The sequence below is a fragment of the Passer domesticus genome, chromosome Z, assembly GCF_036417665.1.
Source record: "Passer domesticus isolate bPasDom1 chromosome Z, bPasDom1.hap1, whole genome shotgun sequence".
NCBI classification, from domain to species: Eukaryota; Metazoa; Chordata; class Aves; order Passeriformes; family Passeridae; genus Passer; species Passer domesticus.
Window position 1 is genome coordinate 71213400 of NC_087512.1, and position 25376 is coordinate 71238775.

Here is a 25376-nt window from a genome sequence, read left to right on the forward strand (position 1 = left end):
CTTGGAATAGATGCAATTCTTCATGATTCCTCTTTAGTGATTTTTATCTTTACTGGAGTGTTAATTTGAAGGACTCCTTTTTTTCAAATGGTCAAGTACCTCAGAAGCATATGCAAAAGCACAGTACTAATTTTTGCACTCTCAAAAGAGCTGTACAATAAGACACAACAGAAACTGTTCAATCTAGCATATGCAAAAACTATTACACACCTTGCTTGAACATCCCAAAGTCCTTTATGGGTAAACACACACAAAGGCCAGAGGCATGTCTTTAGTTAAGAACCTTGCCTGTCAGAACAAAACACCACTCACTCTTCGTTTCCATATAAGAAGGATAGCTGTCAAGGAGAGCTTAATGATTCCTCTGAGATCCACATATTAACAGGACACCTTGTGCTTGGTGAGTCTGCACAAACAGGCTAAATGCTTATTTCTGTGTCTGTTTTCACTTTTTGTTTAATTGTATAAACCACCATTCGTCCATTAGCAGCCCTCCCCACCTGCATGTACAATCATTTGCTGTTCCCTCATTCACTACTTAAGAATCTGCAGCACAAACTAGATCAGGGTATTGCTTGATGAGAACTCATGTAGTGCAGGAGAAGAAACCAGAAGAGTACCTCTTGATTTATGCTAAGTTATATGGAAGAACTTTGATAAAATAGATGAAAGACAAAAAAAATTCACAGAAAACTTAGAACTTTTCAGATAATGAGGTGGTCTCAAATCTTCAAGTAACTTAAAAAGTTGCTAATGTAAACACAGGCAATTAAGATCAGAACGCACGAGCCCTTTGCAACAATAAAAAGCAATTTTTAGCTTCTCAAAAGTGGCAGTTTAGAAGGGGAACCTTTTCACAGACTCTTCAATGAATTACTAAAGAGTAATACCACTTAACATTTCTACATCTTGACCTTGAAGCCATGATGAGTTGAACTAAGTGAAGCAAATAAAGATGGTTATAAAAAAGTCATAAGAATTTTAGGGAAAAGGATTATATTTCACCCCTGCGACTGCTGCTGCAGAAGTTAATTTGCAGAAGCTTTCAGCAAGAAAGCAGAGGCACCAGAAGCAGACTTGCCTAATCCAGGTAAGCAGTGACAAGACAACTGAAAAACTGAGGACAGTTGAACAAGAAACAGGTATATGTATAAGCATGAAAGAGCTTAATAGTGCTGGTGACCACAGGAAAAAGGACAGAAGCAACAAAGTGCAAATTATGTATGGAATGTAAATATTTGTAGGAACATTAAAAATGCATACACAGATCTTCACTCAGTATATTAAATGCTTTTGGAAACTCTTAACATTTCTGAAAAATACTTAAGAGTATTAGTATACTCTGAAGAATGCCCTACTAAAGCTAGTATGCATTAGGAATGAATCAAATAAACACTTGCAAGGGGTTCTGAAAAAATAATTCAGGTACAACAAGGCAAGAACATTGCTTGGCAATGGACTAATCTACAGAAAATAAATTATCTCTTCTGATGGAAATTACTGATTGTCCTATCAGCTGGGGTAAAAAGGGAGGGAAACATACAGGGTAACTTAAGTTATCCTAGAACCTGTATTGGAAAGATCAACTCTAACAGTCTGTAAAGGAAACACCTCCATTCCATTAAGGGATCAGCTGAAGTGAGACTCCAATAAACTACAACTAATTATTCAGGTCAATTTAGACACACAACCACTTTTACCAACATAACTAACTCCCTGATCAAGACAGCATCAACATACATTACTAATTAGCTCATACATAAGAAAAAAAACCCCAAAACTCAGCTCAAAATTATACTTTTTTACTTGTATTGCTCTCTTCAATATAAAAACAGCTCAAAGCCAGCTAAGGGAAAATTATTACTTTGGTTATATTTGAAATTTTAACCAAATGTCAAGTTGGGACTGTTTGAACACAGCCAGTATAGATGTTCAGAAAGAGTTTCACCAAAACGATGATCACAAAAACGCAAACAGCTATTCAGATCTCAAATAAGCTGTGAACAATTCCAATACTTAAACAATACTTTAAATAAGACAGATTTTTAACAGGAATGATTTTTTCAACTGCACTCTACCAGTCACAAAATCTTGCCAACTATGTTTTATTGCTCTTATTTGCTGTCCCAGACTCCTGTGTTATCTCTCCCAGCCTTGTAGCAAAATGCTCTCCAAGGCACTCCGGCTCTTGTCAAAATACATATGTATTCTTCAAGAAGTAACTGCCTCATTTTGCAGACATTTCCCTTCAGCCTTAGACATCTGCAGTCCTCTCAAGCCTACTAACACAAGAAAACAGAAGATTCAGTGGGGTGAAAGGAGACAACTTGATGACTCTTCAAATATAGCAACTTGATAGATTGAAGGGTTTCAAAGTCAACATCCACTTGAACTGGCTAGGATGCCTACTTCAATTTTTCAGCATTTACCTCAGTATTCCAGTTGGGCTGTGTAAAAATCTCCCCCCTTTCAAACTGCAGTTGCATCCTTCTTTCCCACTGCCAATTTCAAAAGCTGATGTTTATCAACAGAGAGGAACAGGAAGCAAACCAAGTTAGTCTGACTGAAGAGGTATACAAATCAAAAAAACACAAGAAAAAGATGCTCTTCTAATCAAGAGAGCATGTGTCACCTTCAAGGCCACACACTACTCCATTCACTCTTTGGTGCATCTTCCTGAAGGACAACATGGTATTCTCCCTTGTGCACTCAGCCTTCTTCACTGCAACAGAGAGCCCAACAATGGATGACAGGATTCATCTTCCAGGATAAGGGTGACAAGGTTAGAGGAACAGTTCTCTTGTGCTGGCTTTTAATGGCAGTATTCCTTGCTTGAAGCTCAGTGGTGAACTGGAGAGATGGAGAGGCCCAAAACGCACCCCAATCACAGACATTCCATCACAGGGTACACCTCGGCAGATCCACAGGGCATGAATCTGGTATCTCCACCACAGCCCTACCCTTCAAACTGCAGGATCTGCCTTCAAGAGAGTTTTTGCTCTCTCACAGGGAACTTCTAGCTCAAATGTAGATTTAGACAAGAGAAAAGCTGCATGACTAAATATCCCTATCCCTTAAACCCTCATGGATACTGCTAGTTAGCTCAAAAAATTACATCCTCAACACCATACAAAGAGGGGGAAAATGCAAGCAGCTCCAAGTCAGACATCAGTAATTGCCATGCCTCTCCCTTTCTCTATACCCATATCTGTACAAGTACTGTCAAAGTGTACTTTGACAGTACTTGTACAGATATGGCTGGACAGCTGGACAGCAACACAATGCCTACACACTCAGATGTCTCCACAAGCCCAGATTGTCACAGGCCTGACAGACTGACACGTCACAGCATCTCTCTTTCAGCTCTGAAAGTCATGACAAGCAAAGCTTATATACAACACAAAAAGTATTCAAAGAAGACTGAAACATGCACCATTATGTACACAAAAATCAAGTCATTTTTGTACAGGAAATATGATTCTTCCATGGAGGAAACCTGGGGCTTCATAAAGACAACAGCTCAACTAACAACACAGGGTAAGACGTACTTACTGGGATTTGCCAATACCCATCTTCCAGGAGATATAACAGCAAACAAGATACCTGAACAGCCTTGGAAACGATGCTCAAAATTGCTTAAATGGCCTAGGATCACATCTTAGAGGTTAAGTATTATTCAAATAATAAATACTTGCTTTCATTCTTTGGTGAAGGGCCTCAAAGTAGCATGGAAAGCAAAGAACAGGGACTTGTGGCAACAACTGACTTGACCGGCCTTTTCTTTTTTTTCCATAGCTGTGCCCGAGGGGTTGGAAGAACAGACAGAAACACTGTTCAAACTGAAACACTTCCAGTCAGCATACTCTGCCCTCTTCAGTCAAGGTTAAGATGAGATTTGTAACCTACAGTTACAAGGCTTCTATTTCATGACTTCTTCAAAAAAAGATTCCAAATCAGCAAGAGCGAAGACAACAAGCCATTCTTGTTAACAACCCATAGTGAACTAATATGAAAACACATGGCCAAGGCCAGTTTACTCTCAAAATCTACTATGGATAAAGACTGACTATTCAGTCTCCAAAAAGTGTTCTTAGTGTTCTGAAGTCAATAATCCCATGTTTTAGTTACAAAACCAAGCTTAACTAGAGCTACGACTTGTCCCATCCTGCCAGACCTGGATTAAGTAGTCACTGGAACAGGTTCTATGAAAGCAGTACAAAGTCTATACCAGATGAACAGCACTTTTATTTCTTAATCCTGATATACCATGAGTAATGAATAATGCAATACAGATATAACATGGCAGATCCATATGCAGTGCTGTCTTGCATGAAGAAATCTTTATTTCTATAATCCAACTAAAAATGGAGAGCAATGAATGTTTAAAAGATTTGCTAGTTTAAAATACTCTTGCTTTCAGACACTCCAGAAATCTTGCCCAGGTCTTAAGGTTTCTGACCTCTGGGGATGGGAATTCTTGTGCAAACATGAATTCAAGAACAGAGAAGCCAAAATGTCAGAACCTCTTGCTAAAACTGTCAATAATTTAATACATCATCCTTAATACTGGTAATCAGATTTGCCTACTATCCTGTCCATATATATGAAGTTTCTGGGACCACTTGGCTTCCACATGCTCTAGTTCTTTCTTCTAACCTTTTCATCATGGCTAGTTGTATCTAGCTTGTCCCCCACTCCCAGTTTTCTCCAGTAGTCCAAGTACCATTAAACTATGTATCATTAAATTGCCTTAATATACCTTTGCCCCTTACATGGGCTAACCCACACATTTTGACTCTCATGCTTTATTCTTCCATGTATTATTCTATACTGTGTCTTAGATACAAACCTATTAAAACTACAGTTTGATATATTTATAGTTGACATTTCTATCATCTGTGTCTTAACATTATATATACATATTACTGAAATCTAAATTTTGTAACAACAAAATCTAGATTAGGCAATTTTCTTTCAAATTAGTTTCAAAAAGATGACTCCACTTCAGTATTTATTGCTGCATAAAAATACCTGAGGTAATACTCCCTGTCAACACAGAACTAAATTATATGCTTAATTCAATAGCAAGAGAAACATAGCCACAGAAGTGTGTCACTATAACAGAGCTCCCAAATACTTGAAACCTTATCTTCAACAATTTATTTTATCCTCCTGTGTACATCTGCAAGTTTCAATATCAAAGGAAAATCAAGAGAATTGTTTGTGAAAGAGATGGTAAGAAGTCTTGTAAGACAGCATGACAGCATAAATGAAGTCAGAACAACAGCACACAGCCCTGAATAAACTTCAAATTTTCTGCCCTCTATCAATGCATATCAAGTTCTACAAAGTGACCTACGTCCCAAAAATCTTGCTGTAGTACACACTGGAGTACAAAGAAAGGGACACATAAAAGTAAACCAAAAAATTATTTTGAGAACATCAACAGCTGAAAAATACGATACTGGTGCCATCTGACGTAGAGTATGCTTGCTTTCTATATGGGCTAACCTGCTTATTTTGACTATCATCCCACTACAGAAATGCACTAAATCTCAAGCACTGCAGAAGGCCTTCTGCTTTCACCCAGAACACAAGTTTGAAATAAGAAAGTTAAGTCTTAGTTTCTCTAGCATCCTTTACAAGAGACCTGTCAAATCACATTATTTGTCATGGCACTCAAAGGCTTCTTCTCAATAATATCTCAGAATAAACTAGATGTATTTTATACTGCAACATATGCTCTAATATGGAGAGAAGAATCCAAGCTTGGACATTTTAACCTTTGTTTCACAATGAAGCTGACTTCCAAAACAGTGACGTTTCACCCTCATGGGCTGAACATTATGCATGGGCAGAGAACTGGCTGCCTTATGCACAGGAATCAGTAAGTTAAGACTGTTTCAGAAAGAGTATGCATCTTCCCTCCTCACACTTTACCTTGCAAAAAATGACAATGGTTTATAATGCATCACGTAAACTACAGAGTACTTACATCTTTACTTCACCAGGAAAATCAAGAATGTGTTTTACTACAGCAGGGAAAAAAACCCCAAACATCAAAAGTAAGCCCTGATGACATGCTGACAAGAACTCAACAGGCATCAGTGCTTTCAAGGAATCTGAACAAAGTGTTATAGTCAGTATTAAAAACCTTGCTGGTATCAGGCATGGGGAATCACTGTGCTACCCCATATATTCCCACTAAATATACATAGGAGTCCAAAACAGTTGAAAAGATGAAAGTTACACTATTACATAGTTTGGTTTTGTGTGTAGGAGTTGAACTCCCTTAGATGCCACTGTCAAAGTGCCATCCGAATTACCCTGGAACAGATTCTTCATGTTACAAAAGCAGAAGATGAGTTTGAAGAAAACTGTGCCATTGGATGTCAGCACATTCTAGCTTTAAAAACAACGCATACCAGGAAAAAAAGTATTTAGTTCACACTATTCAGTTGGACAGACTCAATTTAAGCTTTTCTGCCCACAATTCAGGTGTAGGTATCTAAAAGAACAGTGTAACTAAGAACATAAAAACAGGCATAAGAATCACCCACTTCTGGAAATGAAGTTGTGGTCAGGATAAGCAAAATTTGAAAGGAGTTAGTTCGTATGAAGCACTGTATTGTCTCACAGCCATAAAACTAGGACTCTTCCATGTTTACACTGCAGGTAACTGCTTTCCAACAATTTCCTAAACAAAGACCAGCACCTCTAAGTCCAGCAACCTGGTATTAACAACTCACACATCTCTGACTCAAAGATCAAAATTGTGTTTCATTATACAGATACAATATTAAAGAAGACACGAGTGTTAGGCTATCTTTAAACCAACAAGTCAAACAGGATTTTTATCTACTTCACTCTGCAAACACTTTATACTATTCTACATTAAATGCAGCTTTCAGTCAATGTTCAACTTTTAGCCTTCAAAAGTTTATACTTTGCTTTGATTTTGGATAAAATACTAGAAGAGTGAGTTCCTAGAAGTATCAATAAAGAAAAAAGGAATTTAAGCTCTCCTTACTGCATGAATACTGTACAAAATGCAGTGACACGCAACCTGCAAGTCAGTTCTGCAAAAATGTTTCTCAGATAAGAGATGTCCAAGTGCCCAGATTTTGCTGAATTACAGCTCTTTTACTCTATGAAGGCAAAGCACATCAGGACTAGCTGCCTAAGGCTAACTGCAGCTGCACCAGCAGTAAATTATTTCCATTTCTCCTGAAGAAGCCACAGCCCATAACATGAACAGGCACATTCTTCACTGGGTTAGGAACTGTCTGGATGGTCTGGACCACAGAGGGGAAAGGAGCTGGTGAAGGGTCTGGAGAATAAGTTTTATGAGGAGCAGACGAAGGAGCTCTGGTTTATTCTGGAGAAAAAAAGGCTCAGGGGAGACCTTACCACCCTCCATAACTACCTGTGAAGTGACTGTAGCCAGGTAGGGGGGTCAGTGTCTTCTTCCAGACAACCAGCAAAAGGACAAGAGAAAATGGTCTTAAGTTGGGCCACAAGAAGGTTCAGGCTGGACATCAGGAGGAAATGTTTCACTGAATGCATTGCTATACATTGGAATGGGCTGCCCAGGGAGATGGCAGAGTTCATGATTGTTCAAAAATGACTGGATATGGCACTCAGTGCTACAGTTTAATTGACATGGTCATGTCTGGTCAAAGGCTGGACTCAATAACCTTGGAGGTCTTTTCAACCTTAACAATTGTGAGAATTTGTAGAAAAGAGATATTTAAAGAACACTGGTTTTAATCTTGTGACTGCCAGAATTCATTTAACCATACCAAAGCTCTGGAGCCTGATGTTGAAAAGACTTCTTAGAAGTCAGTGTGTGGAAAGGCTGAAAAAGTTAAAGTCACAAAGTCTAATGTCACTTTATCTAATGTTTATGACACTGGAAGAGTCGAGGACAAAGTGAGGGTAAGACTGGGATACCACACAAGTAACAAAGAGCAACATTCTGACACTGAGGACCTGCCATCAAGCACGACTTGACTGACCATGAAATGAGCTTTTAATACAGTAATTCTTCCCCATTTGCAAAAAATAGACTATTGGTAACTTATCTCCCAAACTTACTGCAAATTCAAAGAAGAAAAACACCAGAAACTACATATATTATTATATATCTGTATTATAACCTCTGCCACAGAAGCATGTGTAAGTTTAGACTGCTTTCTTTACTACACATCTTGAAAGGACACGCAACTGCTCTGTAAAAATTATTCTATTTGTATACAACAGCTTACTGAAAAATGGACTCAACATAAGCAATTACAAAATATTCTGTTATTTGTCTCAGCTGTGTCTAAACTCCCTGCAGAACAAGGAAGAACTGCTGAAGCAGTGTTTGGCACACAGGTCTCCAAATAACCTCCACCAAACCTACAAAATCTCAATAGGTTGTTAGAGGTTAAACAGCTGTAACAGAAAGGGGCTTGAAACAAATATAGCCAAGTGTTAGTCTTAAAAAATTTGGTGCATTTTTCCTTGGTGTAACATCAATTTATTTATTCAGGATTTTTTTTAAACAGAGATCTAAAATGAACTCCATGGAGAGGAGAACACAGAACACCGCTGTAACCATCCCTGTTAAATTCAGAGAAAATAACTCCCTTTTCTTCAACATCTTTGGACAATGACAGCAGCTCTCATTTAAAGCCATATGACAACTTCACTTAGATAACAGCTAAAAATGTTTAGGCACAGAAAGTGCTTAAACACAGAAAGGTTCTCAGCTAGCAGAGGCTGTCCTCACAATAAAGACATCCCATATGGCAACTATTTTTAGACTGTTAAGTATCAGAGGTTAGAGAAATCACATGGCTGTCTCCAAACTACCAGTTCCTCAGCTGATTTTTCTCTCTCATATAAAGAAAAAGCAACTTGGGATAATTTTTAGAACTAACATAGCTCAAATTTGAAAGCTGTGACCCCTTTTGAGTCTGTTTAGCTTCCGTAACTACGTATTCTTTCCAGTAAGGGCCTGAAAAGAAAGCAAGCCTGTAACTTTTGACAGAAATACCTGAACATTCAAAGCAGATCAGCTGAGTTTACTTAACCTGGCTCTAATTCACTACAGCTGCATCTAATGAACCACAAAGAAAAGATTATTACTGCAGTAAGTAACAGAGCTCAATGACTGAACACCCTCCAAGTTTCCATCATCCTTCAGTTGGCTGTGCTCAGATTGGCTACTAGGACCTGTGTAGTGTAGCTAAGCATACAAACCCAACAGACAATACCACCTACCCCACCTTTGTAACTTCTAGGATATATTATCAAGAGAGTATCAGGTAGGGTATGCTACCAGGTATGTTCAAACAGTAAGCTGCTACCAGAGAATGTCTGCATTCATTGATCCTTAAAGTACCCACCTGCTTTAAACACTGAGTAAGAGTTATAGAGTTCTTGTAATGATAACTCATACACAGATTTTGACAGAGGATTATGCAATCTGCCACACGGGAGACAGCTGAACACTGTGAGTTGCCTGAAAGATCTTCAATCTCATCTTTATAACTAGTGATCTAAATGAGTGATCTAAAAACCTCAGGTCTTAATGCAACTTGGTTAAATATCAGTTAAAAACAGATCCATGCATTACCTCTACATGCTCACACAAAAATAATTCAGGGATTCCCACAAAGAATTATATCAAAGTTTTATACAAAATGAGCAAATGTGTACAGTGCACAGGAAGTCTCAGTGACAGATTACTAAACCCAAGCTTAGTTCTCTAAAATATTGACAGTTCTCACCACTGGGAATTTGGCCTTTGATACACCAGTATGTTTAAGCTCATGTTTTAAGACCACAGTTCCATAAGGAACTTCATCCATATCCTTCTCCAAAATTTCATATGTTCTTTACCATGAACAAGTTTTCTAGTCTCAAACAGAACAGTATGTAAAAGAAATAAATAAAAAAAGCATAATGATTAAACTAAAGTATTAAATATTAAGTTAAATGCATTTGCTTCACCTTCTTCCTCTTATATCAGAAAGAAGAGAGGGAAGTGAGGGATGTGGTGCAGAAGCCTCAAAAGCCACTCAAGGTTTTTAGCTTTAACTAAGACAGATTCATACCAGGTGCTTCAAAAAGCACTGTCTAAGAAAAAAAAAAAATCAGTAAGATTAAAAGTCTCCCAATTTTGGTAACAGAAAAGTGACACTTACATTGAAAACAAGAAACTTCACCAATTTACACAACAATTACAGTCCTGTTTCACAGAACTATGTAGAACACATGTAAAGATTCCCAAACACACAGCAGAAACAATGAATGAGAGAAAAAGCATTTTGTTCCAGGAAGTTAATGACTTTTTTTTGTTTGTGCAACGGCATAGAGAGTGTTGAGCTTTCTACTTCATTTATCAAAGAAAATGTATAATTAAGTCAACATTCTTAAGTAAACCCTTCAAAAGGAAGGCAGGTAAACCTCAAGGAAAAGAGGTAAATTAATCACACGTCAAGTTCTAACACACAGCAGCATTGCCTTCCAGAGGAAGAAACACTAACAGGGATTTTGGAAATATCTTAGTATGCCCAAGCACTACAGGCTAAAATTAGAATGTTTCCCCCAGAATTTCTCTTGTATTTCTTTCCCCCTTTAACTTTTTCACACACTATCAAAACCACTTAATTCATCAAGAATTTCAGAAAAGACACAAATGCTCAGTGATGTCCTTCCCCACGGCTGATTTACAACACAGGTACCAACTATTTCTCCCCCTACCCTCTCACAGGATCCCAAAACCAACAAAAGTGTCAAGTGAGAAAGAATCTCTGAATAGTAACTCAAAAACTAATATAAAATGACAGATTAAGAAAAAAAATTCCAGAAAACAATTCCTATTCCCAGTATTTAAAAAAAACAGTAAGTGGGGCAGCCCCCCAACTGTCACACCAGTCTGTTACATTCTACTTTGCTTATGTAAAATACAGATTGCTATATTTCTCTACAGAAGCCACTGCAGTAAATGGATTAGCTATACAGCGTAACAATACTAGCAAGGCTCTTCTGAGGCACTAAGAAGAAGTGTAACTCTTAAGCTGAATTTCTGCATTTACTAAGACAAGGCACAGAAAAGAAGCAGCAAGAATCTTTCAAGAGAACTAAGAAAGCAGTGAGTGGTAGAGGTAATCTAGCGGGCAGAGAGTGTGCACTTGAAAAGCAAGTGGAGAAAAGTGGCATCAATTGTTTTGCAAGCCTATCACAATTGGATTACCTGATGCAAAATAAACTGTGCCAGTGTAAACTGACCTAGCAGATTCTGTTCACCTCAGGGAGCAATCTGCTTCTGGGACTGCTTGTTCCTTCTGGTTTTTAGCCAAGTGTTTGTGATTCAATGATTGAACAGCACATAACTGTGGGATCTTGGGAGTTCATTATGGAGGTAAACACTCTTATTACCACCCCCATGAAACAAACTCTTTCATCCCACGAAGCTGTGTCCCTCAAACACTCATGCTGCAAAAGACTACAAAGAATATGAGTCAAGTTTTTCCAGCAAAACACAGGTGCTCCTGAAACCTTAAAAATAAAGGAACTGAAGCCTCAACTTAGCATTTTATTATAAATATTTACAGGATGCATAGAGGAGAAGATCTCAAAAATTGACATAAAGTGTTAAAGCCTATCAATACAACACAAGTAATAACAAGAAGAAATCAACAAAAGCTTCATCAGGTGAGCTCAAGGTTGCTGGAAGCCCTCTACTACACAAAATCTTGACTTCCAAACATTTCATATTTCAAAGTTTGATTTACATTTTTCAAAAAAACCTATAAGCTATCAACCTCTATAACCTGCTCTAACTGGGTGTGTCTGAACACCTTTGAGGTAATGGCTTCAATACATACAGTACAGAATCCCAACATTATCAGTGCTACTGAGTGGCCAGTCAAATCACCTAGATTTGACTACTTATCTTGTTTGGAAACCCCAGCTACATGCCATACTTTTCTTCCTTCCTTTTGGAGAACTTTCTAAACTTATGACATCAACTTGATATTCTTACTAAATGAGAAAAAGACCAAATGAGGAACAACACTAGTGCTTAACTCTTTTGTTTATCAAGTTCACCAGCAAACAAGTGGAATTCAGCAAATTTGTAGGGTGTGATTTTTGTCCTTGTTTTGAGCAATTTGGTTCTTTTTGTTGTTGGTGTTTTTTGTTTGTTGTAGTTGTTCTTGTTGATAGCTGAATTTGAGTTAGATTGGAGAAGATTAAAGAATCTATACACAGAGAAGAGACTTTTCACTTGCAAGCTTGATTTTGCAGACAGTGCCATGTTTCAAACTCCATAGCTGCTCCAGCAATTACACGTGCTGTTTCCCACAAGTTTTCCAAATCTGACATTCAGCTCAGTAAGGTATCATATACTATTCTTAGAACACCTGATCACCTAAACCACAGACTCACACAATGATCACTCAGTGCTGGAAGTCACCTCTGGAGACCACTGGGTCCAACTGCCCTTCTCAAACAGGGCTAACTAGAGCCAGCTGCCCTGGAGCATGTCCAGAGAGCTTCTGAGCATCTATGACACGGGATACTTCACCACCTCTTTGCTTCATTCCAAAAAAGTCAGCACAGAAATCTACCTCAAGAACTTGAAAAAGAGCAAGAAGATCTGGAAGCATGTCAATGGATGTGAAATCCTCTCCATATAAGGTGGGAGGTGATCCTTCCCATGTACTCAGCCCTAGCTGAAGCTGGGGATTCATGTGGAGGGCTGGGTCATGTTCTGGTTTCTTCAGCAGAAGACAGACAAGAAGCGACAAGACCAGGTCAAGCAGAGGCCACAAAAGGGGCCTGGAGCATCTCCCTCAGGAGGAGAGACTGCAGGAGCTGGGCCTGTTCAGTCTGGAGCAGAGAAGACTGAGAGATCTCATTAATGCATACAAATGCCCCAAAGGTGGGTGCCAAGAGGATGGTACCAGACTCTTTTCAGTGGTGTCCAGAGACAGAATGAGGAGCAATGGCTATAAACTAAACCACAAGAAGTTCAACCTCAACATGAGGAGAAACTTCTTTACACTGAGAGTGGCAGAGCACTGGAACAGGCTGCTCAGGGAAGCAGAAAGACATTCCAAACCCACTTGGGCACATTCCTGTGTTACCTACTCTAGATGAACCTGCCTTGGCAAGGGGTTGGGACTGGATGGTATCCAGAAGTCTCTTCCAACACTAACTGTTCTGAGATTCTGTAGGATACCATTAGCTGCTACCTTAGCACCTTACTAAAATTTAAGAATGCAATTCAACATACTCAGACCTCCACTATCACTCCCCAACTACTTCACCATTAGAGTATTTTGTTCAACTTTTGAAGAGCCAGTAACTCAAGGAGACTGTTGCCAGGTTTAAGTGAGAAGTAATTTTCTAACTTTCCATTAGTGGTGAAAATCATTTGAACCACCTCCCTGTCATGACAGCTAGACTATTACCCACTTTTAAGGTTTAATAAAGTTCAGAATAGCTGAACAGCAGTCCGTATGACCTATACTTGCAAGGGACCTATCCCTGAAAGATGGGCACAATACAGACATACCTGCTTTCAGGTGTTAGCAATGCAAAATCCAAGATAGCCAAGATGTTATGTTTGTTTGTCCAACAATCTTATTTCTCCTCAGTCTGATTGCTGTAAAAGCCCTTCTTCCACTGCTGCCACACAAGATCTCCATTGTGCCTAGGGCACTCTGCTAAGTGTCACAGCTTGAAAATGACCCTGCCTTGTTATTGTTATGAGGCATTCTCAGGTGAAACATCCAGCAGCATTGCAGTTCTCTTTTGTCTTTTCATACCAATAATCCCTGGCATCCCACCTGCAACTGTAAACAAAACAAAAAGGCAACTTGTTCTACATCTAAAGTTTCGGAAGTCCAACTCTGTATTGTGTTAGCTCATGTATGAAAAACGTCTAATTTGACAGAGGCAACCAGCAGTCATCTACAGGCATCAAAAGTTACTCATAATTACCACTATCATCAGTTTGATGTCTCACATTTATGGCAAACCTGACTCCGCTACAATAAACCTCAAGCATAAAAAATGCTGCAACAGACAAGCTGTTTCTTCAAGTAGGTTTCCTTTAATCCTTCATCTAAAAGTACCAACAATCTCACCAAATTCTAAGCACATAAACTGTCACATAAGATACTTCTAAAAGCTCCTCTATATTCTCTGGAGAAAAAAAAAATCTCACTTTAAGAGCCGTTGTTTTCATTCAGAAACAACTGGAGTTCAAAAAAAAAAAAAAAAGTCCAGACCCATCGGATACCCAGCCTGCTGTGCAACCTACTACCTGATGTCTGAAAAGAAACTTAACCTAAAAAAAAAAAAAAAAAAAAAAAAAGAGAAACCATGCCAGGGTATGTCAAACATACTACACCAACTTCACTTTTCCACTTTTCCCAAATCACTACCCTATCCAATCCCTTTATTAAGTCTGCTTTTAGAGTCAGCTTCATGCATCAAATAGTCCACTGGCATTCGAGTGTGTTTATACTGAATTTCTTTCAATCCATTGCCTCACTGAGTTAAACACTCACCTTCCCCCTCAGCACAATCTGTCATACAGGGGTAACACTGTCTCACAACCAGGAAATCTCACATAATGAATGATTCAAACTTACTGGAAGTGTTAATGGGCATAAGGCACAAAATAGTAACTTTTCTTTAGCTCATAACACTTCATTTCCGTACAGATTGCCAAAGTGCTTTTGATTCTGTTTTCTATTTTTTGCATCTGCTCTGTTCAACTGATACACAGGACTCAAAATTTTGGAACGCAATAAAGTTATTTAAACACTGACAGTTACAAACAACCTAAAACAGATGGCCAGTTCTCCTCTGAGCTTAAGACTTAAGAGAAAAAGTCATGAAAGCTTGGATGTGCTCACTGGACCTGTTTTCCTGAAGCTGTAAGTCTAGTAGACTTACTCTGAAAGACTACCCTAACACAGGTTCAACCTGTTTTCTACTTTTCAGCACCACCTTTGACTATGGAAATAGACACCAGATATTTGCTGTTTCTTGTACTCAAAAAAAACTATTTCAATCAAAACCTGTTAAAGCACAGGAGTTTCTATCTGCATCACAAAAGCTAAGCTGGCCACCTCCAGGAGGGCACCGTCATGTCTAAAGGTTAGTTGTCAACTCATCAAAAGCTGTAACTGCAAACATCCTCCCCTACACACAGCTATATATGCTAAGCAGGATATCATATGGTCTGGAATACCCCTTTGGTCAGTTTGGGTCAACTGTCCTGGTGGTATCTCCACCCCCAAGCTCCCATGCACCCCAGCTTCCTCACCAGCACGGCAGTACTCGTGTTCAGCCCAAGTACAAAGGTACTCAGTACAAAAGTACAGCTCCATACCACCCACTGTGAAGAAAGTTAACTCCAACACACACAAAACCAGCACATCTCACACAGTAATAGCCCAGAATCTATGGTATTTTCTACAAAGCCTACCCAGACATGTAAAGATACTTCTAATCATCATGCCTTTGGTGTCCTGTACCATTTTCTTCCACTCACCTCTCAATAGCTAAACTTGTCAAAATAGAGTGAGATGCCATCCAGAAGGACCTGGGCAAGGTCATAAAGTGGGAATCTCATGAGATTTAACAATACCAAGGTACAAGAATAAGTACAATGTGCTACATGTGGATCACAGCAAGTCCGTGTATCAACAAAGGCTGGGGAATGGATGAATAAATCAAGAGCAGTCCTGTGAGAAGAATTTGGGGGTACTGGTGGGTGAGAGGCTGGACATGACCCAGCCATGGGCACTCCCAGCCCAGAAAGCCAAACGTGTCCTGGGCTGCATCCAAAGCAGTGTGGGCAGCAGGGGAGGGAGGGGATTCTGCCCCTCTGCTCTGCTCTGCTGAGAGCCCACCTGGAACCTGCACCCAGCTCTGGGGTCCCAGCACAAGAAGGACATGGACCTGTCAGAAAAACTTCAGATGAGGGCCACACCATCTGTCAGAGGAATGAAGGGAGGACCTCTCCTACAAAGACTAGGAGAACTGGGACAGCTCTGCCTGGAGAAGAGAAGGCTTTGGGGTGATCTAACTGCAGCTTAACAGTACTTAGAAGAAGCCTACTAGAAAGATGGGAGAGGGACTTTTTGCAAGGGCAAGTAGCGACAAGACTTGGTAAATGGCTTCAAACTGAAAGAGTAGGCTTAGATTAGATATTAGGAAGAAAACCATTACAGTGAGGGTGGTGAGGCTCTGGAATAGGTTGCCTAGAATTGTGAATGCCCCATCCCTGGAAGTGCTCAAGGCCAGGCTAGATGAAGCTCTGAGCAACTTGGTATAGTGGTAAGTATCTCTGCACATGGCAGGGGGGTTATATCAACACAATCTTTAAGGTATGCTCCAACTCAAACCAATTTATGATTTTTACAGGGGTGACTCTGACAAGTACTACAAAACATTCTTGCTGATCTCAAAGACTTGTGGAAATTTATTTCTAGTCTCATCAGTAGCATTTTTGTCCTTTATTTAGAATTCATTTAATTTAGGATGATAAAATGCTTGAGTTTGTCAAAAATAGGAGTGATACTAGAACACTGGCTCAGAAAAAGATACCTAGCTATTTCTGTAACAAGAAAATTACTTGTGCCTTTTAGTATTATCTGTAATTTTACCAGTACATCCGTTCACAGACAGAAAGCAATAATGTAACATCCTTGATGTCAAACACAGCTAGAAATGGTAAATGCCAGCATGCAGACAAAATTTTCAAGCAATATTAAAAATCAGGATTTCTTCCATCAAGCTCTTAACTAAAACACAATCTTATGAAAAAAAAAAAGCCATCTCTCTATAAAAGAACCACCTAGTATAATTTCAGGCTCCACTACAGTTTGAGCAGTCTTGCATGCAGTTTGGAGCTCCAAGAATTATGTTAGTACTAAAGCCTGAATACAGTCAAAATTAGCTTCTCTAACAAGCTTATGCAGACTGAAGACCTCTTACCCCCAAAAGATTTTCCATTAAAGGCTGCAAAAATGATGAGGAGACAGCTTGGCAAAAATGTTCCCTGAGATTTAGGAATAGCTTCTATTATATCAGACAACAAGACTAGTACAAATTTACTCAGCTATCAATTGTCTCTAGTCTTCACCATTTTGGTAGAGGATGTTGCTGATGACAACACAATTTACTCCTCCTCTGAACCACTGAAGTTGTTCAGGTTTAAACAACTGTTTAAACAACTGTTTAGGTAGTGCAAGGTTTTTCCACTAAAGATTTGAGAACAAAATCAAACTCTAGATGTATTTGATGGTTATTTGCTCTCTGACAAGGTCAAAAAATCTTTATGTAGACCAACCAGACAAATTTTTAGCAAGTTCTTAAAACAAGAACTTAGCTGGTACTGCTGAGTTTGGTACATACAAAGCTTTTTCCAAACCAGATGGCTGGTAAGTATTGTGTCCTTGTCTCATAACTCACAATATGGAAAGCAGATTACAAACAAAATACTCATTTAAAAAAGAGTACACAACCATGCACTCTATACCATATTAAGTCTCCTAGCCTAACATCCTACAGCCTAACATCCTACAAAAGAAACAAAAAGGAGTAAATACTTATGGTCTAACACTATTTGCATACCCAAGTTGCATCTTTAAACACAAGGATATTAATTACTCTTAGATAAGATGAAAAGCATGTTAACTTTTCAGTATATCACAAATTTATTTTGTATCTCTTTTTGTTAAGAGTGTGAAAAGCAGAACTAAAACCAGCTAGTCACCAGCTAGTTAAAAATCAAGCACCTGTATCTTAATACAGAGGGATGAAAAACAATTCTGTGCATATTTTTAAACTGCTAGCAAGCTGATTGATTATACAGTGTGTAATTTAAAACTGCTTTAGTTAATACAACTTACCAGCATCACTAGAGAAAGCTGTCTGGAAAAAGCAAGGCAGAAAAAGACTACACAAAATGTAGGCCTTCTGTTGAATGGAGCAGAGAATCTGGTGACAATAGACATGGAAGAAGCTCAGTTTGTCTAACTTTAGCCTTGATCTTTACTGGTAAGCCCAATATAAATACCAGATGGAGGGGAGTAAAGAAGGTTAAGACACTTTTTTTGGAAGTATCCAGTGTCAGGATAATATACATTTAAACATACAAGAACTTATTCCCACAGCTACTAACGCTGACAAGTGCAGAACAGCATCCACAGAAAACACAGACCCCTCTGGGCAGAGCAGAAGACATCCAAAACCCAACTGGACATTGGTTTGCAGCTGCCTGCTCTAGGCTGACCCTGCTTTAAACCAAGGATTGAACTAGAGTATCTCCTGAAGTGCCTGCCAATCCAAATAATTTCAGTCATTAATGTAACTTAATTACTTAATTAATGTTACTTAATGACTTAATCTTACTTAATGTAACTTTGACAGCTTTTAATATAATAAAAAAGCTAAAGTATGCAGTAAAAGGCTGTTAACCACTAGCATCAACTCCAGTCAATGAGAACAGCACTGAACACAAGAAGTGTACATGTACATCACATTGTGTCCTTCTGTTTTCCTGCAACTAGAGAAACATCTTTTCAGAGGTTTCCATGTCATCCTATTATTTCACCTGTAATGACAAACAGTGTTCACTTATACTATATTTCATTTAAATTCAAAAGCATTTGCAGGTACTGGAATACGTTATGGTACACCTACACATCAACTTTTATCTTCCACAATTCTGTCAACAGCAACACTGCTTAACAGGCAAGATAACACAATGAGAAAAAGCAGAAGGGAACCTTAAGGAATACCCAAGACCTTATTTCTCAGACCAAGGTGCTTTTAGTAATTTTTTGTTTTATTGTTTTTTATTTTTAGCTAAGTCTCCAACTAGCATTGTGATATAATGGACATGAATGTTGGGATAGAAAGATAATATATCATCCATGCATCCTGTGGATGGACTGATACCTTTAAAATGACCCTTAGAGAAAACAAAGGATATACTTGTATTACACCATTAACCAGCATAAATGGATAAAGAATTAAACACAAAGGTCCAGAAAAAAAACCAAAAAAACTATCTGGCAAACCAGCATTTAACTTCTAAAATCAGCTCCTCAATACTGCTGCTTATGAACTCATTATATTACAGCTATTTGCATAGTTTTCCACTTAACATGGAATCTATTCTTCAGTTTATCAGATGAAATCCATTTTAGAATATGGATCAGAACAACAGGGTTCTCAAGAGTACATAATGCATTCAACTTATGCTCAGGAGAATACCCTACACTTTCCTAAAAAGTCCCACTTTCTCCTCAAGTTTAAAGATCTGCCACTGTTACCAGCATAAATTGGTAAGCAAATACAAGACCTGTGTGAAGACATTTCTTCAAAAGAGTCCTGCCAACACCACCTTCATTTTCTAAGGAAATTAACACAAATAATGAATTACCAGACTTAGCAAGAAAGTTTGGAAAATAAAGCTTTATGCTTCAAAATTTTTGATAAAGATTCAACTCCTTGAATATCAAGTTGGTGCACCTCCCCAGTTATTTTCTGACATTTCTACTGCAGTCCACCTCCTCAAGGCTGTTTGTGACAGCTTCTTTATCAACAACAGACAGACAAGCTGTGACATGCCTTTACAGGGGCTTCAGAACTGAATTCTTGAATGTTAAGGAACAGCTGTATGCAAACTATAAAAAGAAGTACTAACAGACACATGGAATGAATTGAAGCAGAAGCAAACTACCTCAAACAGCAACTGTTGCATGATCTATTGTGCAAGTGCATCATCACTGTTCTGGCTTTCTAGGATTTTTCCCCTGCACACATCAGATCTTGCCTAGGTAATTATTCATTAGAATCTCCACAGACATCTCCTGAAAGCAATGTTTTACAGCTGTGTTATACCGAAGTAATTCCATGGTCACCATGCCCATCTGCTTAATCCTTTCTTGCTTGGAGCACCTGTTAGGCTGAGTACATTTGCGTTTTTCCACTACAGCCACCACTTCAGTGCTGGAGCTACCGAGCACTTCTGACGTTATTTGCCTGTTGACTGTAGTTTTGCTTTGATCCACCATCCTCCATCCTGATGGATACCACAATGATAAATTTTAAAACACTGCTGCAAAATGATAAAGGAAAAGACTGGGTAACAGTCCAGTAATACCACTCAAGTCAGACACCTCCTAATTACTTCTAGCTTAAGATCTACAACCTGACTTTCACCAAATACCTATCCCACAACACAGATATGTCTATTTATAGACCCATACCAAGAAGCAAATAATTAAAATTGAATTAATCATATACGTGCTTAATTCTGCTGGTAATTCAATGCACTCTTACTTTTCACATAGAGTACGGTTCTGCAATGTAACAAGGAGGCATGAAGAACCAAGTAGAAACAGTCATGCAACATAACCAGTGGCTCTGGCTTTTGTAGCCTTAACAGTCTTGTTGGCTTAGTAAGTGTTGGTGGAGGAAAAAAAAAAACCATATCAGAATGAGCCACTACTATTGACAAGAGTCCACCTCTGCTTCTGGGAGCTCCACACAGTGGGCAAGGCACATGAGAGAACACCATCACTGCTGCATATTCCACTTCTTCATTCATTTTCTATTAATTCAGCAGAAGATACATGTGAAAAAATGAAGACAACTTATATCTTAACATGAACAACAGTAGCTTATTGCTACTGAAGTGAGGAGTATACAACTGCAGGATCAATAATTTTCTCATTAGTAAAAGGCCTCACAGCAAACACAGCTACCTGAAGTCCTCACAGGTCCCATTTTCATCTCCAAACTGGACAGTGTGACATGTAAGTCTGACAACTTCAAAAAACACCTGCTACCTGCTTCTCACAAATGAGAGTGGGAAACATGAAAATCCCAGGGTCACCTACAACCCATGTTAACACAATAATTTTTGTGCCCAAGTATGTGTGATATGAAGAAAGAAGGGAAGAAAACACAAGTCAACAATGTTACTGTTACACAGCAGTAGTACTACAGGTTTCAAGGGGAATACATTTAGCTTAAGCAAGTTTCATAATTTTTTTTTAAAAGTCAGGAAAATACTGAATAGATGGCAAAAGGCTGTGCTCTGGCTATACCTATACAGCACAGTAGGTCATAAGCACTTCCTAATCATAAAACACCAAAGCAGTTCCAGGAAAATATACTGCAGGTAACTGTTATGAAGCATGCTTTTAGAGAAAAAGCTACAGAGACTGCCAGCTGCTTGTCATCAAGAGCATGCCAAGTGACACTCTCCTTAATAAACTGATGCCATTATCCTGGTTTGCTACAGAAATGGACCTTGAGGAGAGGCTATTTTTAATTAAGTTGTAAAGTTATTACAACTAACTGGACTTTAAAATTCATGCCAGCTTGTCTAGAAGAGGGTGATCAAGTACTCATTTTATACAATTCTTTCTTGATGTTGCTTGAAAAGGATGAGATTGGACAGACCTCTCCTAAATATTAGTGATGAGCCTCTGCGGCAGTAAAATCTCAACATTTAGTCACAGAAGAAGCATTAACAAAGGACATGCAAGAGTTTCATCTGACTACCACACAAATGGAAGTTTTATGCTTCCCTGTAATATCAGCGTCTGTCCAGGCTTCTCAAGTTTCTTTTGTACTTGCTCACCACTGGATTCAGCAACTTGCACAGACAGAGCAAGCTTCTTCATATCATCGCTCACACATTTATTTGCATAGCCGGATGTTTGCTAGCCCCACCACTATCTTTTTGGTCACTCCAATGCATCAAAATGACTCACAGGATTAAATCCTGAGCAATAAGCTTCTCCTGAGAAAAGCAGGAACCAGAAAGTGAATGAAAACAAGACTTTGCCGCTAATTGTTAGGTAAAACCATTAACTGAAGTTAGTCATCAAACAGGTGAGACTGGACCATAGTGGGTCACCTTGTTCAACCTTCCTGCTCTGATAGTTTCATCCTAGAGCACTGCTGCACAGGATTGCATCCAGATAGTTCTTGAGAATATCTGTGAGAGAGACTCATCTGGACAGCTTGCTCCAGCGCACAGTCACCTGCTCAGTAAAAAAGTTCTTACTCAGGTGGAACTTGCTGTGCATTATTTCTGCCCATTGCTTCTTGTCCTATTGCTTTGCATCACAACCTGGCTCTGATTTCTTGACACCCTCCCTTCAGGTACTTATAGACATTGATGGGCCACCCCCCCCCCAGTTGTCTCTTCTTGAGGCTGAAGAGGCCCAGCTCCCTCGGCCTTCCCCCATAAGAGAGATGCTGCAGTCCCTAAATCATCTTTGTCACCCTCCACTGGACACAGTCCAGGACCTCCGTGTCTCTCTTCTACTGAGGAGCCCAGAACTGGACACAGCATTCCAGGTGAGGCCTCTCCAGGGCTGAGTAGAGGAGCAGGGTCATCTGCCTCAACCTGCTGGCAGGTAAAGCTTTTCATAATGCACCTCAGGATGTCACTGGCCTTCTTGGCCACCAGGACACACTACTGGCTCACGGAGAGCTTGGTGTCCACAGGACCCACCAGTTCCCTCTCCTCAGAGAGACCTTGCTTCCCAGCAGGTCATCCCTAGCCTGTGCTGGTGCCTGGGGTTGTTCCTCCCCAGGTGCAGGACCCTGCACTTGCCTTTGCTGAATTTCAGAAGGTTCCTCTGTGCCCATCTCTCCAGGCTGCTGAGGTCCTTCTGAAGGGCTGCTCAGCCCTCTGGGCAATCGGCCACTCCTCGCAGCTTTGTGCTGCCAGGAAATTGCTGAGCAGGCCTCTGCCCCTTCACCCAAGTCATTGATTTAAACAAGACTGGGCCCACTACTGAACCGTGGGAGACACAACTAGGGACAGGCCTCCAAACAGAGCTTGTGCCACTGGTTACAATCCTCTGGGATAACACTACAATAGCTAGTTACCAGCAGTCCCACATAAGCAGTTTTAGATCTTAACTCCTGCAAATTAAGGAGATTAGTTTCTTGTTCATCTTAACATGCATTTTAAGAATGTACCATGACTACATAAGACAGCAACCATTAGGGGTTTGATCTGCAGACAGTCCAAACTGCTAAATGGCAAAAATTGTCATGAGGCAGAACACCCTAGAAATGCAAGCCAAGATTGTCCACACCAAGCTGCATGGTGTGGCTGACATGCAGGGATAGATAGAACACTGTAAGAGGCTGCCCGCAAAAATGACAGATGCACCATTCCTGGAAATATTCAAGGTCAGATTAGATGGGACTCAGAGGAAACTGAAGATGCTCCTCTTCTTTGCAGAGGAGTTGGACTACATGACCTTTAAAAGTCCCTTCGAACCCAAACCATTCTCTGATCCTTATTTTTCAGTGCCTTTAGAGGCCACTCACATTACTTCACCCAAAGAATAGCAGGCAGAGAAGAACATGTAAATATGAAGGTGAAGTTGTAGAACAACTTCATGTTCAGTCATGTTTTCCTCCATAACCTTTCAGGTAGTCACCTGGTCTTCATGACCACTACTATTTATCCCACAGAAGGCATAGGCTGCTTAAACACACATTCCATTCCTTCCTACCTCCAAGGTCTAAGAGAATTGTCCATATTGTATTTCAAGTAAAATAATATTTAAGCTAAGTGGAGTACAAACAGAAAAAGGGCAGTTAGCTATTATTACAACACGTGAGGCAGAAGCAATACTTTAGCTATTTACAATCCTCACCCTCTCTGCCATCATGGTCAGGAGTTTCTTCCTAATCCTCCTGAGATCACCCAGTATAAGACAGCAAATAAGGTACTGTTGACAAAACCAAGTTGTGATCAATTGGTTGTGGTCAATTTGCCAATTGTTAATTGGCAAAAATGCATGCCTTTCACATATTATCAGCTCACTACTACGCACACAAGTATGTGACAGAAGCATTATTGCCAAAAGTAGTTTTAGCCAAAGGTATTACAGTTTTTTGTTGCCATACAGAAGTCCCTCTTGAGTAAAAGTACATATATGTATCTAGTCCTTTGCCTTCCCTCTTTAAGTTACCATTTAAATATATAATGCCACAGTCACTTCCAGAAATCAGGAAGCTAGAAATGCAGAAGTAACATGTGGATAAGTAGGGATAATAAAGTCTAATACACCATAAAACATATCAGACTGATACTGCTCCACAAACAGGCTTACTTCAATCTTTTCAATCTCATTTTCTATCTCCTGACTCATAAGCCATATCTTCCCATTTTTCATCTCCTTTTAAGCCACATTTTCTCTCCTACTCTACCAAAAGGTGTCCTAACAAGCAAAGAAAGATATTACCCACACCAAGGCACCCTGATCCACAGGACATCACACAGCCTGTCTCTGAAAAGTCTAAACAAGGCCAAAACTCAGATGTGCTCTCCTAGAAGGCACCCTTTGCCATCTGAACCAATATTCACATTAAAAAAAAAAACAAACCAACAAAAACAAACACTCCCCCAACAACAACAAAAAAACACCTCTTGAAAAAAACCCTAAACCAACAAAAGGCAGAAAACCTCACATTTAAACTGTTACATAAGCAACAACTTTGAGTATCTTCTATTTGACACAGACTGGGGCAGCTGGCCAGCAGCTTGCCAGCTCTATCTCCTTCTACAGAGAGGCCATCACTAACATCATCATACTAATCATTCCAGTTGTAAAAGGGTTGTCATTTGGCCCAGAACTGCCCTTAAGGATTTTCAGAAAAGCCTTCTGACACTCAATGCTCTCAAGTGGTTCATGCAAAGGTACATACTTTTAGCTCCCAGAGGACTCTTGTGACTACTTTAAAATCTAAGTATGTGTGCCTCTAGGCTGATCCCCACCAGGAAAACAAGTTTGGACAGATCACTGTTTATTCTTTTAATAAGCAAACTTGCACAGAGGAAAAGACAACTAAATTATTTTCTCTCTAAAGAACAGCATCATACAACCCCTAAGAATTAGTAAACATTGAGATCTACAACCACTGGTGAAAAAGTTTGTTGAAAAAGGGCTGACTGATAATATGCTCTAAGTGTAAAGTAGACTCATAAGGGCAACATATAGTAGCTAGTAATATTATCTGTCCAATTACTATCCCAAATACCTAAAGACCGAAGGACTGAAAAAGTGTCAAAGCAGTGTTACAACTGTTAAAACTGCAAATGACTCAACTTCACCTAGAAACGCACTCATAAGAACAGCCACTAGTTTCTTACTGCACTGGTGTTTCTGGCTCAGCTCTGGCACAGCTGATTTCTTGGGCTTTTTTGAGACCTGAACTATGCCATGCCTCAGTTCTCTGTCCAGTAAATGCATTTTGTTTTGTCGGCAAAAGTGGTAGACAAATAAGTAATTTAGGTCAGTAGG

At 39.4% G+C, this 25376-nt stretch overlaps 1 protein-coding gene and 1 long non-coding RNA gene across 26 annotated transcripts in view; one reads left to right on the plus strand and one right to left on the minus strand.

Annotated features, from left to right (window-relative positions):
* Positions 1–25376, minus strand: part of ELAVL2 (ELAV like RNA binding protein 2) — an 88595-nt gene that overhangs the window by 51226 nt on the left and 11993 nt on the right. For 2 of the 25 annotated variants that reach the window (XM_064402646.1, XM_064402645.1), the window contains exon 1: positions 22667–22840. The exons of 12 other annotated variants lie outside the window; for them this stretch is intronic. In XM_064402646.1, coding sequence (XP_064258716.1) covers positions 22667–22701 — 35 coding nt within the window. In that variant the 5' untranslated portion in view covers positions 22702–22840. Of the gene's footprint in view, positions 1–12444; positions 12558–21961; positions 22058–22356; positions 22474–22564; positions 22646–22666; positions 22841–25376 lie in introns of those variants that run through there. 11 more of the 25 variants (XM_064402657.1, XM_064402652.1, XM_064402654.1 and 8 more) reach the window with 9 other exon arrangements.
* On the plus strand, positions 12460–19385 carry LOC135289218 (uncharacterized). Its single transcript, XR_010351992.1, has 4 exons — positions 12460–12696; positions 12786–12940; positions 15016–15171; positions 18198–19385. It is a non-coding gene; the product is annotated as an uncharacterized LOC135289218 (long non-coding RNA).